Here is a 16,211-nt window from a genome sequence, read left to right as displayed (position 1 = left end):
TCTTAAAATGTGCCCAGGTTCTATTCCAAACAGCTTTGTCTCAGACACCTGTACTAATAGCACTTTCAAGTTTGTCAGTGATTTTGAACTGACCACTTTACACGTTTTTGTTCCTGACAGAAACGGATTTGTCATTCTTTCTGCAGCCAGTCATCTCTTACCATTGTGATCTGCATCTCCTTCTAAGGTGATCTGTTACTGTTTAAATGATCATATAGCTATTTTCTCAGGAAATTACACAAAGTTTTAAACTTAATTAAAAGTATTGGAAGACCAGCCATAACATTAAAAATAAATTTTAATGTTGTCATTTTTAGATCATTTGCTCTGACACCCAAATATTCTGAATTTTAAAGTAGTACTATAGGGACACACAAGTGCAGATAAATCTTTATTGCCATAACTTCGTTTTTCAAAAATGAGCATTGGGTTTTTAATAGGTCGTAGTTTTATGTCTGTATATGTACAACATTACAACTGCGTCTTTTAATAATAATGAAGTTAGTGATACTTTGATAACTCAACACAGTGTATTTATAAAATGAATTCTTATCAAAATACACTTTTCACTGGGATAATAAATAAAATCCTGCGAAACCCACCTACACAAAGTTAATTTTAACTCTGGTAGAACCCGATGTGGTACACAGTCCATTAACTACTATGTTTGCCCCTTTATCCCCCTACTGATGCTCATCTTCTGGGGTAAGAAAACTTTTTTCCCCCCGTTGTGGTGTGACCTCATTCAACATCATCTTCAGCCAAGCACTGTGCATTTACAATTCTCTGTAAGAAGGAGAAAAACTCATTCACAATTACATAAAATTGACAGTAGGCAACTGATTATCAAGCAATGTAATTTTACACTGAACATTAAGCAGTGTAACTACTGAACAAACTGATTAAAGTTAAAAATGGCAATCTATTTAAATAAAGTTTTGAAGTCAGTTCCACAGAAATTACAAACAGTGCAATACCTAACAAAGTCAGATAAACAATATTCTGACAACCTCAAGTGATGACCTCTGTGTGGTTTCTGGCACTGTTCTCTTAGGAAACATTTTTGTTCAATCATTTTCCCAACTCTTACATCTTGCACACCTGACACTTTCCAGTGTTACCACTGGGTATATGGACTTTTACCTGAAATGTAACCATGCCTGAGCTGTAAGAAGATCCAAGAGATACCCAGCACTGAGTCTCTGCTTTATGTCAGGTAACACTGTTAGGGAGTCCCCTTGTACTTCCAGGAACATAAAACATACCATTTATTTCACAACTGACTCACCTGCAAGCACATTAACAACATCACCCCCTCTATACTCAGACTGAAACAGGAGGGTATTTTATACACAGAGCTACTAATGCTTTTATCATCAGGGAAACTCCCAAGCTTCCAGAATTGTCATGGATTCTGGTGCTAGTTAATATCTTGTGTCTAAAGCTGTCCCCAGAAGCAACAGATTCATTTTTATGAACTTCCATAGCATTTACACACACTTGTAGAAATGTAAATCTAAAAAAAACCCTCTCAAGACCCAGTGCAATAAAGTTACTGTTTTTCCAATCCTGCCAACTTGTATTTGGGAAACACTGGATCCACTTATAGTACCAGAGCTGTGGTCAGATGCCTCTGCTTCAAGAGCTTAGCATACCCTACACACAAGAGATGTTTTCTATTTCTATTTTATCCTGGTTGCTACTAATGCTACAGGATGATTTTCATATTCACTTTTTAACATCTAAGGTGAAAAAAAAGAGCTTCTTTTAATCTAACTGAACACATTAAAAAGCCAAGAGATTACAAAACGTGATACTCAAGACTAGTGCAGTGGATAAAGTAAGTATTTAAATTTTTTTCCATACGGGACCAACAGGGAATGCTTCACATACCTGGCTTATTGTAGGGAGCTTAGTTAGAAGCATTTGAAACACTGGTGGTGGAAGAGTCTGCTGTAGAACTTGTAGTAGCTGCTGCGGCTGCCCACACACAGCAATGGCATTGGTCAAGTGATCAACACCCTTTTCATATTCACCTGTATGACAAATTGCAATGTTTTGAAATCACCCATCTTCCACACTGTAACACATTTACACAAAACATCCACTAAGAGTGGATTAAATTACAGTGAATCAGCCCACACGAAGCTCTTCTCCTTCCCTGACGGACCTTCTGAACACATAAGGTTAGAAACAAATAAACAGATTTTCTTAGATGAATTTGACTCCCCAGAATTTCTTGGTGTATAAAAATCATCTTCTAGCAAAGGTAGAGAAAAATTATTCTACAGCTTACCCTTTGGAAAAGGTATTATTACCTTGAGCTAGTAATTCCTCTCCAAGCTGAATCTCCTCAAGGAAAAACTTCTGAACTGCTTCAGCATCTTTCAGATCAGGCAACTATAAACACACACAGTAAAAGTTAAATCAGCCCTTAAACACCAGCTAATAAAAACTTAGCAGAAGATATTCTCAACTGAAATTAAACATGCACACAACTCTATTGTTACACTGACACTGGCAAAAAAACAAGTGTCACCACTAAGTTAAACATACTCAGAATGTTTTTGAAAATCAGACTCAGGTCTTATAACACCACATCACAAATCTGTAGACAGACAGCCTGAAATATCTCTTCTCAGTTTATTAAGTACATTATTTAGGAGCAAATATAAATTCTAAGGTGTATTATGTTTATAACAACCGTATTTCATGCAATTGTTTAAGAGAAATCTTCTATTTTCTTTCTGGATCCATTGGTAATAATGAAAAGGAAATAAAATACTTATTGCAAAACAACCTATCAAGTTCAGTTATAAGTGTATCCCATCAGTAATTTTAAGTCTGAAAAGTCCTTGTTCATATTACAAAGAGAGAAAACACCATCAAATCACACAGTGAATGTTGTACTTTGTTATATAACTCCTCTATCTGACACAAAAAAGAAACAACCATACAATCATTTCTGAATATTAAAAAAACCTAAAGACTGCATATTTGTAGGACTGTTTGTAATCCTGCAAATTTGTTTGCAAAAGAAATCCTTAAGTAAATCTTACAAATAATACAGGTGAAACATCTTTCAAAACAGCCCTGCATTACTGAACACAGTATTACCTTGGAAAGTCCTGCTCTCTCTTTGGCAAGCTTCTGTTTCTTCCTTCCTGTAAGAATAAAAACATCTTTTATTTTCAATTTGCAGTTAAAAAGCCCTTCAGCTTATAGTCTGAAACCATGAACAAATCAAAGTCCCTTTCCAAAGAAGAAACTGTGAATGGATTCCAAATATTGCAGACTGAGCAGAAGACTGCAACCGCCCAGTACCACAGAGCATCATTCAGGAGTCTAACGGGGCTGGCAGCAGCAGCAGCCCAAAATGGCAGCTCTTCTGCTGAGGGCTACAGCAAACAGCAAGCACACCTCTGACCTGCAGGCACACAGCAGCAAAGAGAATCAGAGTAACAGAGGAATTATCCAATAAGCCACACAAGAACTGTCTGGAAGTCAGGCTATCTAGCTTTGAAGTGCACCACCAAGGAAGGGGAACTTGAGCAGGCCACAGCAGATACACACAGGGCACTTCCTCAGCTACTTTATAGCAAAGACTTGGGAACTAGTTAATAAGTGGCAGTCTCACCATCCCTCAGCAAGAGCAATACTAAAGCATACACTTCTGAAACCTGAGGAAAGCAAACATTTACAGATGGAAGAAACATTTACAGATTTAACTGCCTACCTAAAGGCAAAAAATTGGTCTGCTACATGAAGTTGTACCACTTCAGCAAAATTAATGTAACTAATATTAAAGTTGCTTTTAAAGCAGCTAGACAGGTATAAAAAGATATCTTTATAGTAGCACTTCTCCATACAAGAAAGAATAATTATACTAATTATACTGCCAATTTCCTTGGAATAATAATTAATGTAAATCTTCAGTTCATCAACTGAAATAGTTACACCACTAAAACCTCTGAATACAGCCTGTGGTTAAGCTGTCCTTCCACTCTTTGTCCTCAGTGTCTGCTCAGAAAACTCCTACACTGACAAAGAACAATTGTCGCACAGCCCTGATTTTTCTTTTGATACAATTGTACAAGCTGGAAATACTTCCAAATATGATCAACAGTTTTACATGGTAATGAAAAATTTTCCCTTGTCCACATGGTGAAGACAGTCAGGAATACTATTCCCTAGTACAGTGATAACCTCCCATGTGGCATTTACTGACAAGATTGTGTTCTTTGCAGAAGGGGAGTTCATTCTAACTAGATGGAACACCCTTTTACTATAATACACCATCTTAATAACACTTAGCACCTAGATTTCTACAACTAACTAACCTGTGTATGTTAATTTATACTATAGATGGAAAAACGTGTTGGATAGAACTGCAGTCTACTACAATTTTATAATTTTGGAGGGTTTCAATAGTAAAGAATTTCTCCTGAAAGTCAGTGCTTCAATTAGCTCACTCCAACTTTTCAGAAGCATTAATTTGCAGAAAACTTTAGCTTGCACTACCAGGCAAACAAGTTTTGATCATAGATAATATTGTAAAGATTAAATTTTTTTTAAAAATAATATTTGATATTATTTACTATCCAAACCAGCCACATTGCAGCTGTACTGCATTCAGCAAAAACACCAAAAAGAAATACAGAGAGTAACAGCTTAACATGTGTACATCATTTTGAGGAGAAAATTGTGTTTTCTTGGCATGACTATGATACCTTCTTCTTAAAATGTGATAAAAATTCAGGTTAAGCATTCTGAAATAAAGAAAAAAGAAACAAAAACAAAAGACATGCTGGTCACTGGAACTAATGAAAGCTTTTGACCACTGATCACACAGATTTGAAATCATATACTTTAACCTGAAAATAGTGAAGGAATACAAAGAATCACCAAGATTTTAAAACTGAAAAATGATCTACCAAATCCTTCAAGCCTGACTACTATGGAACTTTGTTTTCCTCTTCTTAATACTTTTATACAGGCTCTTAAAAAGTTCACTAGCTAAAACAATTAAAAACCCCAAGTAACTCTAAAGGATATTTATGAATTCTTCCCATAGTGGTTGAGCAGAATTACTAGTTTCAAAGTATCTTTGAAATAACAACCAAAAGTTACATTTATAGTATGACAAGCCAAAAAGCAATGGCTTTGAGGGGTAAAAAACCTCAAAAAGCAAACAAACTAACCAACCCTCCCAAGTTTGTTTTTTCTCAGGGACCTTCATGAAAATGAAACACTTCCTTCTATTCTAAGGAGATAATCACATTTTGGAAAGGGAAAGGCAATCTTTTGGAGTCAGTGAATCTTTATTACCACAGAAATGCAGAGCATGCATCCAAAGCACAAAGCTGAAGTGCAGCTGTCACAGTGCAGGTCCTCAGGCACAGCTCTTGCTCAGGGTACAAGTTCCAACAGAGAACCAGTGGATGGCCTGTCCTGCTGGCACGGGATGCAAAGGGCCCTGAGCAGCCCCAGCAGCTTCCCAACAGTCCCACAAAGGAGCAGAAAACCCAAAAAGCCATCTGCATTTTCAGCTCCCATCAGTGAATCTGCCTACTGCCCTCTCCTCTCACCCTGCTCTCCAGGCAGAAATTCTGGCTGTCTCTGAACAAAAACATGTGTGTCTCTATTTTAAAGCAGAGCACTGCTGTATTATTCATTCAAGAAAACAAATAGTAAACATACCTGAACTGTTTTATTAATAAAATGCAGCCTGGGAAGCTCAGCACTACAGATGTTTATAGCATTGCTATCTTTTGATCCCAACACTAAATAGGTACATGCCCTCCACACTAGCAACAAGATCTAAAAAAAAACCCAACAAAAAAGTCCACACACAAAACCTGCTAAGTAAGATTAAAACATGGAGAAAATCAAAGACCAGTAGTTCTGTACTGTAGAACTTCTCTCTTCCAGAAACTTCCAAGAAATCTTTTCCCAGAAACCTAAATCTGACCACCTCATTTTTATGACAGGCCTTTGCAGTGAAAACTTTGGCCCAAACACAGCACCCAGAGATGGCAAAAAACCCAACTGGTTCTTTGTCAGCACGTGCTTGACAAAACACAACAGACAATCCACTGACACGTGGGGTCTCTTGTCCTTCCCAAATTCTGGTGACACTGCATCACAGAGGCTGAAAAAGGATCTTACCCTAAGGAGGTTACTGGAAAGGATGCACTGCAAAGGTGGCTCCTCCAGCTTTCCATCCCACACCCCCAGCACTGCACAGCACATGGAGCATCTTTACATGAAGAACTGCAGCTGGCTGTGCACTGAACCTGTCCTGGCCAAGGATTTTACAGCCCAAGCCTTCCTGGCTACCCAACAGTAAAATGCTCTAACACCCTGATCCCTGGCACCACTGCTGAAGCATCCATACTAAATTATCTGTTACACTACCAAAAACAACCAAAACAAATCAACTAAAGCCTTACAACTACAGGCAGACCAGTGCATCACGTGCAAGGACTGTAACTCCTACAATGAAGTCCCCCAAATGACAACTGCGACCTCCTACCAAACCAAAATGCATTTGTTTTCCACTTCAAAGTTAATGTCAATTCTTAATCAGAGCAGTTCTAAGGTTTATTCAGAACATGACCAGATAGAGGCTCAGATTATGGAAACCTGAAATCCAAAAATAATTTTTGGTGCTTCTGCAATAACCTTACATAATTCAGTGCTTCTCCTGCTGCACATCTGGCATCATAAAAAACCCCATGGCTGATTATGTAGCTGGAAATCGAGTTTGCTTGTGCAAACCAAGCACATACCAGTTAACTGCACTCCAATTTCCCAATTAATGACTTGCACTGCAAGGAAAAAAGGACTTGGAACACACACACACACACACGAGGTATGTGCCCAAAATCCTACACACAGGAGCAAGGGCTTGAAGCTGAAATGTTTGACAGACATAATGTGCTGTGGAGGAAGTCTTGGAAAGCAGAATTAATGCACAACTGACAACAGTGGCCAGGCAAATCCAGTCCACGAAGGCAGAACCAAAGCTGTTAAACTATATTTTAATGCCATCAGGTAAATACTCATTTTTAACCAGTCCGGTTATTGACTTTTCCATCCATGAAACTGCTGATCACATCATGTTTACTTGCCAGGAAAATTTACCTTAATGATAACTTCTTATCTTCAGATTAGTTACCAAAGGAATAATATACATATTACCCTGACAGAAATAACTCAGTACAAAAAGCATCACCTTCCTGCTCATGATTCCTTTGTGTTCCTTCAGTACTCATGCCTACAATTGCATTTAAAACCCTCACTGATTATTAGAAGGTTTAAATAAATGTTGAAGATGTGAAATGATGAAGAGCCATGGGAGAAGAGCTCTACATCTTGGATTAATCAACAGTTTTCTCTGGCATTCATTCTTATCCTGGAAGCCAATGGCAGGGCTGCCAGGAGGGTTTAGAATGCAGCTGATGAAATACCTGAGAGCTGCCACCGACCCCCTCCTCACCAGGGCAACAACTTCACTGTAAGAGATCACACTTTTTACCTGCTTGTGTTCCAAACACAAAAAAGATTTTAAAAAGTGTAAATGTGGTGGCTACAATAGCACTGCTGGGCCTGTAGGAGAGCAAGATTGGACAAGAAAAAAGGCGGGGGGAGGTGAATTGGAACCAAGCATGGATGGAATGCAGAGGCTCCCCAACACCCACAGCAAACGCTCTCCGATGGGATGACCCTGCCTAGGACCTCCTGAATGAAAGGAGGCTGTAGTGAGCTGGGGTCAGCCTCTTCTGCCATGCCTGCAGTGAGAGGAGCAGAGCAAACGCCCTAAAGCTGAGACACGGGGACTGAGATGAGACAATAGAAATAATCTCTGGCACCGTGAGGGTGGGCGGGCATGGCTGCGCAGGGAGGTGCTGGAGCCCCGATCCCCGCGGCTGCTCCAGAGGGCCGGGCGGTGCTGCTGAGCGCCGCAGGGGCTGCAGTGGCAGCGCTGGCCGGACGGCTGGTGGCAATTGGAAGGCATCTCCCGCCAGGGCAGGCGGTGCTGTGACCCCGTGTCCCGGTGCCGGTTCGGGACGCGAGAGGCCGCAGAGCCGCGGGGCCTGGCCGGGGGGGGCGGGGGTCCGGCCGGGCCCGGGGGCGGCGCTGCGGCCGCAGCACGTGCGGCGTTCCCGCGGCCCGGCCGGGCGGGAGAGCGAGCACAGAGCCGGGGGGAGCGCGGGGGGGAGCGCGCGGCGGCGCGAACGGACGGCACGGGAGCAAAGAGGAGGGGACGCCCCGGGACACTCACGCTCCCGCAGCCGGTTCTTGAAATTGGGGTCGCTCCGCCTCTTGCGGTCGAAGTAGATGCAGTATCCGATGAAGAGCGCCCCGCAGAGCCCCGCGGCGATGGCGCTGGTCCTGCCCACCATCATGGCGCTGCCGCCGCCCCGCGCCGCTCCCGCCGCGCGGCCCGCGCCGAGCTCCGCAGGCACCTTGGGGCGAGCGGGCACGGCCAAAGGACCCCTCCTCGCTTCCGCTCACGTCATCAGCCCGCGGCGGCCCAGGGCGCCTCCCGCAGTGCCTGCGCCGAGCCCGGGGAGCATGCGCGGGAGGGGGGGCGTGGCCGAGCGCCATGAGGGGCCGGGGGCGGGAAACGGGATCCTGGGAAAGAGGCCTGGGATCATCGCGTCCGGCCCCCGACCCAACACCACCCGGTCAGCTAGACCATGGCACTCAGTGCCACGGCCAGGCTTCCCTTGGACACCTCCAGGGATGGTGACTCCATCCCCGCCCTGCCCTGGGCAGCCCATCCCGCTGTCTCATCGCCCTTTCTGTGAAGAAATTTCCCCTGATGTCCAAACTAAACCTCCCTTGGAACAGCTCGAGGCTACGTCCTCTCATCCCGTGCCTTGCTGCATGGGAGAAGAGACCGGCCCCCACCTGGCTACAGCCTCCTTGCAGGTGGCTGCAGTGATAATGCCATCCCTGAGCTTCCTTTTCTCCAGGCTAAAGTCCCCAGCTCCCCCAGCTGCTCCTCACAGGACTTGTACGCCCAGACCTTCACCAGTTCCACTGCCCTTCTCTGCCCCCCAAATCAAGGCAATGATTTCTATTTCATCACAGACCCAGTCTGAATGTGAGTCAGGTTTTTCTATAGCCATTGTGGGTAATCCTACACAACGCCAAAAAAAAAAGAATTCAGTTAGCCTCTGCAGCAAGACCTCAGCGGGAGACAGATTCCTGGAACACAGGGATAAAATCATGCAGCACCTCCTGCTGCCTTCTAGGAGAAGCCAAATGCCCCAGAGCAAACACCACCAAGGACAACAGCTGTATTAGCAAACAAAATTTATGACACTCTCACATATAAAAAACACTTCATATACATCCATCTTCATAACACTAGTCAGCATTTTTTCTGGATTTTTTTTTCTCAAAGGACGGTTTGTTTTTCCCAGCTTTACTCCTAGGAGTAGTTTTTAGTCTTTTTGGTTTTGTGTTCCTCTTTAACGGGTTTGCTTTTTCACCAACAAAAGAATCATTAGAGAAGCTCTTTGCTTTTTTCTTCTTCTTATCAGCTCTGTCCTTGGGAGCACGAGACTGGTCTGGACCTTTCTGTTCTTTCTTCTTGTCCGTCACGCGCTGCACTCGTATTTTTCTTCCCATCAGAACAGAGTTGTTGAGTTTCAGAGCAAGATGTACAGCATCTGTGTTCTACAAAAGCAGACAACCCCTTTAAAAGCAGCTTTACTTCCAGCTGAGTGCTTTCCAACAAAGAGGTACCTGTCTTTAAAACTGGTAAGCAGGATTTTACAGCACAGAGCACTCACACCACTCTATTTAGGGAATGACACGACATCTCCGCTCGGGAACACCAGCACCCCCACACAGCCCCCACACTGAGGCACAGACACTGGAAAACAGGCTGTGAACAGCCTACAATGAGACACCAACGTCTGAGGCAGAGAGAGACAGGGAAAAATTGGGAAAAAAGGCATTGGACTGCAGGAAATGAACTAAGGGAAAATGAGGCTGGGAGACTGGCATGAGGAAGGAAGTCAGACTGAATCAAAAGTGGAGAGCTGGTATGCAAACCAGCTGCAGGAAAGAATTCCACTCACATTTTGACACATAAGAAATGGGAGAACATTGAAGTTACACCAAACTAACTCATCTGTCCCTCTGTTCAGTCTTTACCCCAGTGTGTACAACACCTAAAATATTGTGTTTTCTATCTGCTTCCACAGAACCGGTCTTCCAAGCTGCTTCCACCTTACACAACAACGCTACCATTTCCCTTCCTACCTACACACACACAGACCTCAAAGAACTACTGGAATGAAAATAAAAATGCTCCAAGGGCAGACCCCAATGCAGGTTTTGAAGAGCTCCCTGTGCCCTGGAGCATGTACCTCAAAGGCCCACACGAACCCCAGGGGCTCACACACGTAACCCCAGGGGCTCACAGACAGGCACCCCAAAGGCTCACACACGCACCTCAAAGAGGACGTAGCCAAAGCCTTTCCCCAGGCCCGTTGTCCTGTCCCTCACCACTCGCACTCCCACGACGTCTCCGCAGTCCTGGAAGTGCTCCCGCACAGCGTCATCGCGGATGTCTGCGGGCAACACAACGGAACAGAGGCCTCTTCAGGGAGACACACAGCCTTGGAAGCCTGGCCCACACCCAGGTATTTCACATTTACCCACTCAGGGACAGAAGGAATACAGAATAAGAAGAGGTAGACAAACATCAGTGGTTCAGAAAAACCCCAGCAAGCCGACAATGCAGACTTTACGAAGGGCTATCTGCTCTGACAGTTACTGCTTCTCCAGCTCTGAAGAGTACTATGTAAATCACAAAGAACTAAGGCAAACACTGAAATAGATTTTTCAAATTAGTTCATTTATGCTTGGAACACAGTAGAAATTAAGAATTCTGCTATACATTTTTGTAGCTCCTCCTTATGCCAGAATTTCTTTCTAAGAATTAATGCTGATGATAATGAGCTTGAGCTGGCAGTTCTTCAACTCTTCATTGACTGAGCCATGAATTTGAGCTGAATGGGGAAGAAGGGATTTACAGTTTCCAAGCACAGCTGCTATGCAATCATTCTGATAATGGCTGGGTGTATGAGCCTTTTTCCATCTCACACCTAGGCAGACAAACGTGATGTGCCATTGCAAAAATGCAGGTTCTTTTTTTGTATGGGTATGCTCCATGGAATCCCCTGACATAGACATAAACATCTCTCTGCTGAGGTTAAACCTGAACTCAACTGTACAGGTATAACTACAGCAATGGGAATCTCGACATGCTGAGAAAGGTCCAAACTGCTGAAGTAATTTCAGAGCATGGCAAATCACAGAATATATTCTCAGCTGAAACTGCCCCACAAGGATCATCAAGTCTCACTTTTAGCCCTGCCTGGACAGAATCACTCAGCCTGCAGTTCACAGAAAGCACCAAAAGGAGAAGCCATCACTGTCCATCACTTGGAATTGGTTCACCAACAGATATTGGTAACCCTTGAACAGTTTAGAGAGCCATGGCCTATGCAACTTAGTCATATTTATTTAAAAAACATGAAGCAACAAGAACTAAAAGCACTTGCAGTGCTGCCTACAATAAAGGAAACAAGGTGCAGAACTGGACAGAAACTTACAACCTCTTCAGGTGCTCCAATTAACAAATAAAAATTACCTCCAGCAAAAGGTATTTATCCACCTAATGCCAAGAAATAAAAAGCCTAATGTCAACCATTCCATAAATGCAAACCAATGATGCATAGCAGTCCATTTCAGGCTTACCATATGAAAGATTTCCCAAGAATACAGATCGTTTACTGTCGTGCTAAAGGAAACAAGAGAGAGGACAGTAAGTTATTTGTTACAGAAAACACTGAAAGCCCCACAACCAAACCAGAAAAGGGAATTTCTAGCCACACACGTTACTTACTGAACTGGTCTTAGATGCAGTGTCAACTCTGATGTGAAATCCACTAGCAATTTCTGTTCCATTCCTTTTGTGGTCAAAAACAAAAGGTTTCAAAAATGAAATAAACATTACTTAATTGACAATGTCACTGCATTACAAATACAGTATTACAAATGCAAAGTTACTTTTAAGTTTGAACAACATTTTATTCTGATTCAAGCAAAAGAGGGAAGGTTGTTTAAATTTAGCTATAAATCTATGTGAACTAACATCTTTAACAGGGTATGAGGAACAAAAGTGAGACTTACTCCTTCAGAGCCTCCTGGGCATGACATTCTTCCTTAAAGACCACGTAAGCATTGACAGACTTTGCATTGGGGTGCACCTTATGCCTGGAACAGGAAAAGGACCTGTTACTGCTGAAATCCTGCTGATGCTGTGCAGTGCACAGGCACTTCTTGCTGAACACATTCATGCCTCTGCTTGTCCTGGCACACCAACAACTCCATTTCCCTTGCAGGTCAAGCTACCCCTGCACAGGCAAGGGAGTCCCACATCTTGTTTAGCTCTTATATGCACCCTGAGCAAGCTTCCTCAGCTCATAAACATATCTGAAGAAATAAAAGACTTTTAGCATCTTCCTCCTTCCTAAAACATAGAAATGCAACCTCAGGTAACAAATTATAAGTATACATGGCATATAATTCTTTGTTACTTGTTGAGAAAACTTAATACACACAAAGGTAATGACAAAAGACAAAGAAACCCAAAATACATTAAAAAGACCTAATACAGACAAACCTTTAACTACCAACACTTAAACATTGTTTAGGCCTTGAAAAATACACAACAGTCACAAAGGGAACCTACTTGATTGCTGCTACCTTTTTGGATACAGTATCTTCTGCAGGAATCTTAAAGATAAAAAGACTTGAGTTAGGTGGGCCTAGTGTTAACCTATCACAAAGAGTTTTCCCCAAGACAAAGATGAATTCAAGCAGGGGCCACCCAAAGCTACAGAGCCAGTACAGTGAGCAAATGACAGAAGTGGCTGGACCTAGAGATGGTCTAAAAACCCCTCAGAGTTAAAGAGCTTGCCCTGACTTTGTCTGACATGTTTCTTGAGTTCCAAGAGGGTCATCATCAACTATTTTAGTGAGTACCCTGATTTACAGTAATGTGTCTTTGCTGTATGATTTAAAAACAGGTGAGCAAGGCCTCAGCCAAACCAGCAGTAACAAAGGCATTGCACCTTCAGAGACCACAAAGCTCTGATCCTGGATCAGCTGCTGCTACAGGAAAAGTGCATCTGTGGTGCTCCTGGGGTAACATCTCCAAGGAGATGTTCTTCTAATAGCAAAACCCACATGCCCCAAACCACTTCTGAATTAATGAGGGTACAAGCCTTACAAATACTACTGCCTTTCAACATCAACAAATAACTTTGTTGTATAACATTAAAGGGAAAAACCTACCAGGGACCGGAAGCGAATGGATTGGATTGGTCCATACTTCTTAAAGAGAGATGTCAGTACCTAAACAGATGATATTGCAAACACTCAGTACACTTTTCAACCTGGTAATGAGAATTATTTTTCAGTATTTATAGGTAATACTGTTCTTACACTGTTTTCCTTTTACTTACAGGAGGTCCCTTAACAGGCTACTAACAAAATGCAAGTAATTTGTAACTATTTCTCTGTTTTTTATGGCATCTGCTTCTACAGATTGCCAAAACTGAAGTTGTGCCTCTTACTATGGAAGAAAGTATAAATTTAACATGTTTTATGAAACAATCTGAAGGATTGTTTGCATATAAAATTAGAACCAGAATAACTTTGTAAATGCAGTTCTCATTTATTCAGTCATTTTTTCATTGACAAGGAACTGACCAATTCTACTCAAGAAAGAGTTGCTGTATCCACTGCTGCAGGAACTCCAGGAAACCAGAGATTGTCTCTAATGGTTTCTAAGAACAAGCACCATTTCCTACATCCCCAAAAGCAGTTCCAATCGCAAGTGTGTGTGACTTCCAGCTGGAAACATCCCCTCAAACTGAGGACTGCTGCAACTCCTTTCATTCCTTTAGCAGACAGAACCCACCCACGTACCTGAACAGTGCAGCTGACAGGCAAGTTTCCAACAAACACCGTTCTTCTCTCTGCTGTTTTATCAGCCACCCGCTTTCTCTTTTGCTGTTTTGCAGTAGCACCCCTGGCTGAATTAACAACACTTTTGGTGATGGCTTGAGAAGCCTTTTTCTTTTGCTTCACTTTGCTCTGAAACAATTTTTGATCCTCCTCTTCTTCTGCCTGCTCCAAAGCATTCTCCCTGACCAGAAATGAACAGGCAGGTTACAACTGATGGGAAAAAACCAGGGGATTTGGGGTCAAAGAATGGAAGCCTCCAAGATACTTTAAATTACATTTGAGAGCATTATGTTCAACTCTAAAATTTCAAACATTATTTTGTTTATTCTGCATTAAAAAATGTATCTGACTATTCAGTAACATGAAGAACTATTTGCTGTCCCCAGGACACTGCATTCACTATTTACCAGTACTTCACAATTAAACAATTTGACAGCTTCTAAAATTGAAGGGAAAAAAATAATCTTTGCATTATGTTGGAACTTAGAAGAGATTTAGTCATTTTCACTATTCAGGAGACTCAGAATAAACCCCTGGAATACTGCCATGCACTAACAAGTCTTGCTCTATCCAAACCTGCCGTAAGAGCAGGAACAAGGGGCAGATCTGAAGGAGCCTCTGGAAGGCTGCAGACACAAACACAGCAAACAGGTTCCATGGGCCCAGGGACAGGATGAGGGGTGAGCCTTGTGCTACAATCAAGTTCCCTTCATTATCCAAAGTGCATCGTAGAGTGAGCAGCTTCCAGCCTGCTCTGAAGCACCTCGCCTCAGGTATTTAAGAGAACAGACAGAGTGACAAAGATGTTCTGTGTCACTGCAGAGGCCCAGCAGGACACAGACAGCTCTGTGCCTGGCACCTCGCTCCTGCTGGAACCGCCTCTGCTGGATAAGCCAAGGACAGCCAGAGAGCATCTCCCCGAGCCAGAGAGAACTAGATCCATGTGTCTCCAGCTCCAGCCACTGGACCTGATGGCTCTCTAGCAGGGCATTTGCACTTCACACACCTAGCATTTCAAGAAGCTGCACTACCTTCTTCCTTCAGGGGAAAACCACAGAAAACCTCCACAATCTTAAAAATAGTCTTAAACACCAAGCTGAAGTTGAGTAGTAGACGAGAAACTGCACTACCTTCCTCCTTCAGGGGAAAACTACAGAAAATATGCACAACACCAAGCTGAAGATGAGTAGTAGACGAGGACTTCGTTGTTTCATCTAACTCCTATTATAATTAATGTAGATGCTTTAACTTTACTATAAAATGGTGTCACTCACCTCTGTGACAGTTTTTTCTCTGCCTCTGAACGTTCCTTTTTTCTGGCTTTCTTTGCTTTTACCGGAGGTTCTTCTATGTTGGATAAGCTCTGGTCTTCTGACACTTTCTCCCCTTCTTCTGCACGTTTCCTTTTCTTCTTTCCCTTTAAAGAAAAGGTAAGAGAAACAGACTTGAAGGACAAAATTCCAAGAACGCCCTGAAGTTACTTCGCACACTACAACTTATTCGGAGCGCCGCTGCCCGAAGCCCCCGCTGCTGGGCTCACGCAGCCCCGGCACTCGCCCACTCACCGCCGGCACAGCCACCAGCACCGGCGGCGCGGTAGAGCTGAAGAGGCGAGCGAGGGGCGCGGCGGGGGCGGCGGCCGCGCCGAGGCTGCCCGACACCTGTCCCACCACGTACGGCTCCTCCCGCCCCTCCTGGCCCTCGGCCGCCGCTCGCTGCCGCGGCGCCGCACCGCCCCGGCGGGCCCGCATGGCGGGCACCGAGCGCGGCGGGAACGGGAACGGGGCCGGGCTGGGCCGCGTCACTTCCGATGCGCGGGGCCGGGCGGGGCTCCCGGAGCGCCCCCGCTCCCTCCTGCCCGCCCCTTGCAGCCGGGTCCGGGCCGCGCGTGGGCACAGGGGCACCGGGAAACATCCAGCATCGGGACCAGATGGACTCGGTCTGAGGCTGGCCCAGGGGAGGCTGAGGTTGAACATGAGGGGGAATTTCTTCACAGAAAGGATGATCAGATATCGGAATGGATTGCCAGGGACCTGGTGGAGTCACCATGCCTGGGTTTAAGGAAAGACTGGACACGGTTCTTAGTACCATGTCTGGTTGACGTGGTGGTGTTTGGTCATAGATTGACTTGATGATCTCAGAGTCTT

At 43.8% G+C, this 16,211-nt stretch overlaps 2 protein-coding genes and 1 non-coding gene across 3 annotated transcripts; all 3 read right to left on the bottom strand.

Annotated features, from left to right (window-relative positions):
• Positions 1–378: 378 nt before the first annotated feature.
• Positions 379–8,521, bottom strand: TOMM20 (translocase of outer mitochondrial membrane 20). Its single transcript, XM_064708503.1, has 5 exons — positions 8,288–8,521; positions 3,118–3,164; positions 2,319–2,400; positions 1,894–2,036; positions 379–786 (listed from the first exon to the last, which is right to left on the bottom strand). Exons 1-5 carry the CDS (start codon positions 8,409–8,411, stop codon positions 742–744), a joined length of 441 nt encoding a protein of 146 aa, XP_064564573.1. The 5' UTR covers positions 8,412–8,521; the 3' UTR covers positions 379–741.
• On the bottom strand, positions 7,326–7,460 carry LOC135446397 (small nucleolar RNA SNORA14). Its single transcript, XR_010439793.1, has one exon. It is a non-coding gene; the product is annotated as a small nucleolar RNA SNORA14 (small nucleolar RNA).
• Positions 8,522–9,312: 791 nt separating the features above from the next.
• Positions 9,313–15,848, bottom strand: RBM34 (RNA binding motif protein 34). The gene is made up of 10 exons (XM_064708502.1): positions 15,630–15,848; positions 15,339–15,481; positions 14,026–14,245; positions 13,390–13,449; positions 12,785–12,828; positions 12,223–12,306; positions 11,936–11,999; positions 11,788–11,830; positions 10,477–10,595; positions 9,313–9,693 (listed from the first exon to the last, which is right to left on the bottom strand). Exons 1-10 carry the CDS (start codon positions 15,813–15,815, stop codon positions 9,382–9,384), a joined length of 1,275 nt encoding a protein of 424 aa, XP_064564572.1. The 5' UTR covers positions 15,816–15,848; the 3' UTR covers positions 9,313–9,381.
• Between the last annotated feature and the right edge of the window lie 363 nt (positions 15,849–16,211).

The sequence above is a fragment of the Zonotrichia leucophrys genome, chromosome 3, assembly GCF_028769735.1.
Source record: "Zonotrichia leucophrys gambelii isolate GWCS_2022_RI chromosome 3, RI_Zleu_2.0, whole genome shotgun sequence".
Classification (NCBI taxonomy): domain Eukaryota; kingdom Metazoa; phylum Chordata; class Aves; order Passeriformes; family Passerellidae; genus Zonotrichia; species Zonotrichia leucophrys.
This window is presented reverse-complemented; position numbering and strand designations above follow the sequence as displayed.

Bases quoted from the DNA above. Each gene is read 5' to 3' on its own strand.
- TOMM20 (XM_064708503.1), bottom strand. From the start codon at position 8,411: ATGATGGTGGGCAGGACCAGCGCCATCGCCGCGGGGCTCTGCGGGGCG. The intron at 3,165-8,287 runs GTGAGTGTCCCG...TTATTCTTACAG, and splicing joins CAAGAACCGGCTGCGGGAGC to GAAGGAAGAAACAGAAGCTT. The intron at 787-1,893 runs GTATGTGAAGCA...TCCTTCTTACAG, and splicing joins AGCTCCCTACAATAAGCCAG to AGAATTGTAAATGCACAGTG.
- RBM34 (XM_064708502.1), bottom strand. From the start codon at position 15,815: ATGCGGGCCCGCCGGGGCGGTGCGGCGCCGCGGCAGCGAGCGGCGGCC. The intron at 14,246-15,338 runs GTGAGTGACACC...ATTTCTGGTCAG, and splicing joins GAGAAAAAACTGTCACAGAG to GGAGAATGCTTTGGAGCAGG. The intron at 10,596-11,787 runs GTAAGCCTGAAA...TGTTGCCCGCAG, and splicing joins CTTGGGAAATCTTTCATATG to ACATCCGCGATGACGCTGTG.